The sequence below is a fragment of the Terrapene carolina genome, unplaced genomic scaffold (genome assembly GCF_002925995.2).
Source record: "Terrapene carolina triunguis isolate 2854851 unplaced genomic scaffold, T_m_triunguis-2.0 Scaffold836, whole genome shotgun sequence".
NCBI classification, from domain to species: Eukaryota; Metazoa; Chordata; order Testudines; family Emydidae; genus Terrapene; species Terrapene triunguis.
Window position 1 is genome coordinate 3,355,483 of NW_020665187.1, and position 4,748 is coordinate 3,360,230.

Here is a 4,748-nt window from a genome sequence, read left to right on the forward strand (position 1 = left end):
TCATTGGTGGGCAGGATCGAACCTGGGACCTCAGTGCATGAGCCAAAGGCTGTAGCTAGCGCTAGCGCGCGCGCGCACACGCACACGCACACGCACACACACACACACACACACACACACACCCTACCTCAGTGCCACTAGAGGGGACAGAACGCTACAGCAACAGGTGTGGGGAATACACAAGCAACAGAAAGCAATTACTGTGCTGGCATGTAAGCTCTTTTCTGCAATGGGTCATCGTCCCCTGCCTTCGAAAGGACTCCCCCACTGACGAGCCTGAGCTATCTTTGCAAGGATGCCAGACAGCTCTCCCGGGCTCAGCATACCGTTAGACAACTAGATGATACATTACTTGTTCCTGAAATCCTCCACAAGATCCTGCATGTTCTTCAGCTCGCCCTCCAGGCGCCCCTTGTCATTCAGCCACCCGTCTAGCTGCTTCCGCAGGTTGTTGATGTAGGCCTCGAACATGGGAGCAATGTTGCTGCGGGTGGTCTTTTGGTCCTGCAGGAGGCTCCATTTGGTCTCCAGCACTTTGTTTTGCTGCTCCAGGAAGCGGACCTGCAAGCCAGGAGAGGAACCAGACCTCGTTACTGAGCCAGCTATAACAGTATCACAGGGGTTCTCGAACTGGGGGTCAGGACTCCTCAGGGGGTCATGAGGTTATTACATGGGGGGGTCGCGAGCTGTCAGCCTCCACCCCAAACCCTGCTTGGCCTCCAGCATTTATAATGGTGTTAAATAGGTACAAAAGTGTTTTTAATGTATAAGGGGGGGGGTCGCACACAGAGGCTAGCTGTGTGAAAGGGGTCACCCGTGCAAAAGTTTGAGAACCACTGGATTGCTTCAAGAACTTACATATTGTGCGAGGGGTGGGGGAGGGGAAAGGGATTGGAACTATTCAGGGAGAGGTTTTGAGATTCTGAACCGAGATAACACCCCAGTTTTCCTACGACTGGTTCACTATGCAAAGGCAGCTTTTTATTGCTAGAGAGGGTCAGATTTTGCTTCCCCAGGGAATCTGCCTAATCACTTCGAGGGCAACTGGATCATAGAGCTGAACGCCCGTCACCCTTCGAGGGGATTTAAAAACCCCCAGCCTGGATTCCCATCCAAATTTTGCACATGGGTCAGTTGCCCAACTGGGGTAAAACAGCAGAGCTAAGTGGGTGTCAATTAACTTCAATAGAGCCACACCGATTTACGGCAAGTCCTGAGAACAGGTCAGCTCAAAGCCCCAGATCCAAGCACCGCCTTGAGTTTGGTGGTGTTGGATTAGCACCCAGATCTGACCTTTTGGGGCTTCTGAAATCCCTGGGATTTTTGCAGCGTAGCCTAGGTTCCCTGAATGGCACCAGCTTAATAAACAGGGAGCAAGCGCCGAGGCCTTCACTGAAGCAAAAATTGTTGTGGAAGTCAACAAGAGTAAGAATTCAATAAGGGCTACAGGATAATTTGACCATCCATCTTTAGAACTACGGGGCCTGATCCAAAGCCCACTGAAGTCCAGGGAAAGTCCCCCGCTGGTTTCACTGGGGTTTGGATCATCTCACGAGTTGCCACCTGTTCCTGCATCTCACCTTGTCGATGAAGGAGGCGAATTTGTTGTTGAGGGTCTTGATCTGCTCCTTCTCCTCTTTACGGACCGTCTGGAGGGTGGGGTCGATCTGCACGTTGAGGGGCACCAGGAGGCTCGGGTTGATGGTCACCTCTTGGATGCCGGCACCTGCGAACCCACCACCGGCTCCTGCGCCGTACCCAGCGCCGAGCCCATATCCAGAGTGGACGCTGTAGGAGCTGCCTCCACCGCCCAGCGAAATCCTCTTGTTGGCAGAGCCTAAACTATAGAGACTGGAGCTGCCAAAGCCACCTGCCCTTCCCAAGCCGGCACCCCCGCCCAAGCCGCGGGTCGAGGAGACATTGCTGACTCGGACCTGTCTAAAGCCCCCTGCGGGGGCAGCAGAGCGAGAGCTGAAACTTACAGACCTCGACATGGCTACTGGGCTGGGTTCTGTCCTTCCCCTCCCAAGAAAGCTCAGGCAGGCTACAGTGGAGATCAGGCGAGAGCAAATGCGTCCCTCTGAGCCTTCCTCTCCTTTTATCCGTTAGAACAGCGGGGCTTGGTTAGAGGGCAGAGGAAGGATCATTTTACGGAGGGCTGGGTGTGGCTGGCAGCTGGCCTAGCTCATTCAACCTGCTGAAGGCGGAGCGTTGGGGGAATGCTCCCATGAAATAGTATCACTCCTTTCCTCTCACAGATGTTAGCAGAGGGTTCTTTTACTCCTGAACTTTCCTTTAGTTCTTTGCCGCTTGGAAAGAACTTTTATAGCCTCAAGACATTGGGATTCGTCTGTATATTTCCTCTAGGTTCACAGAAGCAAAAATAAAGGGCAGCCATCCCTTAGCAGTCACAGGGGGCCTGATTCTCATTGAGCTCCGGCTCTGCACAGGAGCCTTAAAAAGGAACAAAGGCATGTGACGTTGCCCGGGCCAGAATGGGGGGAAAGGGGGCCTTTTGCGAATCAGGCCCAGACAACCCGACATAAATCAAGAAATCTACAACAACCGCCTTCCCCCCTCGCCCCCCCAAACAAGACAGTAAAACCTCAGAGTTACGAACACCTTGATAAGGGAGGTTGTTCAGAACTCTGAAAGGGTCAGAACGCGGAGCAAAACGTTCCGGTTGTTCTTTCAAAAAGTTTACAACCGAACATTGGCTTAATACAGCATTGAGACTTTACTCTGCGGAAGGAAAATGCTGCGTTCCCTTGGTTTTTATTCGCTTACATTGAACACGGTACTGTCCTGTATTGGCGCTTGGTTTTGTTTTGTTTTTCTCTGCTGCTGCCTGATTGCGTATGTCTGGTTCCACATGAGATGTGCGGTTGACTGGTCCGTTCGTAACTCTGAGGTTCTGCTGTATATGGCAGATCCCACTTAAACGTCACAGCGCAAGAGAGATAAGGAAAGGCACTCAGACAGCGCTCCTTTGAGAGCAGCTGCAGCCTTTATGACAGAAGAGACACGCAGGCCTGTCGCCTGGCCTCTTCCCGTTTCTTCTGACTTGTTTCCCTTCTTGATCTAAAATAAAAGCCAGTTGAGACTGAAGGTGTGTGTTTTGCACTCTGGGCAAGGAAATGTGCCGCTGTATAGCTCCACGGTCAAAACACCCAGGGTCAGCGCCTGCGGTAATCCATCTGACTCCTACACAGAAGGAGGCACAAAGTACAAATATTTTTGAAAGCCTCTCCCACTTCTGAATGTCTACAATGAGGAGTATGTCCCTGCTAGGCTCTTTAAGCCCTACCCTGATATTTGAAAATCATGCATGGATATTTAACCCCCTGTGCTCTTCTGCAGGGCAGAATGAGATGGGCAGGGGGGCAGGGAATGATGGTACAATGTTCTGGCTAAATCACTTTCAAAATATTTGCCCACCCCTATGTGGGCAAAGTGGGAGGCAGCTGGAGTGGATCGCAGCCGTTCCACGCGGGATCCTCTTTGTTAACCATGTAGGAGAAATAGCTTTATTCACTGACTGACAGACATACGGGGTCTGCTGCTTCCTTTCCATGCACCGGTGCTTAGGTTGGATTTAATTAACGCGCGCTAGCAAAGCCCGGCCCCGGCACAATCTTTTTGCCTAGCGTAGAACCGAATTAACACCTGGCTCTTGGTTTTTAGCTGATGGAGCTTGAGCGTTGGCTCCTTTGTAGTGTCTTTTACACCCGTGCAAAATGGGGACAAAATGCAGCCAACCACAACTGGGTGTGTTTCACGTTCAGTTTGCACACAGAGAAAAGGACAACGTAAGGTGCAAGGCAGGAGGAAATCAGACCCATTAAAAGGTAACCTTGATCTCAGTTAAACCGGTATAAATCCAGACTTACTCTCATGAAGCCAATGGCCCGCCCTGATTCAGATGTCACTTATACCAGTTCTAACCCAGGGTAACTCTATTTATTGCAGTGGACTTGGTCCTGATTTACATCAGCAAGAGAGAAGAATCAGGTCCATTAGAAACCAGTTTCTACTCCCATTTACACCCAAATAACTTCACTGATTTCAACCGAGTTAACTCCGGATTTCCACCAGGGAAAGTGAGAGCAGGGTTTGGCTCCGCCCGGTTCTCTGGCAGTCCCGACAGATTAGAAGCAAAGTTTCTTTTTGTTGTTGTGGACGCCATGGTAACTCTGCATAGTTTTGCACCTGGCTGAACTAATGAATGCTTACAAATCCATGTGAATGACCCCTTAGTGACTCTGCAACAAGACACAGTATGAACCTGTTAAACACTTTCCCTTCAGGAAGCAAAAGCCTTGGAGTTCTGGCTAGAGCTGGGGCAACAAGTCAAAACATTTCATTTCACCTTTTTTCAAAACAAAAAGTGTTGACTTTTTGATTCAAACTGAATGTTTGTTTTGACTTTGCTTGAAATTTTGTTTTTAAAACATTTGAAAAGGTGTGTGTGAGTGTGGGAGGAAAACCCTTCCAAATGAAAGTTTCATTTGACCCAAAACAAACAAACAAAGAACAACTTCTTCAGTTTGCTGAAAAATTCAAAATATGTTTATTTCAGGTCGACCCAAATCTATTTTTCCTGATTGTATGGTTCAGCCATTGAACCAAAAAATCAGTTATTTGAACTGCCCCGGTTCAGGTTGCTTGCTTCAAGCTTAATCTTTCTCTTCATGGGGTCACACCACCCATCCGATGCACGCCTGGGAACAGTCCCTTTTCTGTGGAAT

The 4,748-nt window shown here is 49.6% G+C and overlaps 1 protein-coding gene across 1 annotated transcript in view; it reads right to left on the reverse strand.

Moving 5' to 3' along the window:
• LOC112119686 (keratin, type II cytoskeletal cochleal-like) overlaps positions 1-2,079 on the reverse strand; it is a 19,632-nt gene extending 17,553 nt beyond the window's left edge. The window contains exons 1-2 of the mRNA XM_026660699.1: positions 1,581-2,079; positions 353-561 (exon numbers count right to left, since the gene is read on the reverse strand). Coding sequence (XP_026516484.1) covers positions 353-561; positions 1,581-1,994 — 623 coding nt within the window. The 5' untranslated portion in view covers positions 1,995-2,079. The remainder of the gene's footprint in view (positions 1-352; positions 562-1,580) is intronic.
• Between the last annotated feature and the right edge of the window lie 2,669 nt (positions 2,080-4,748).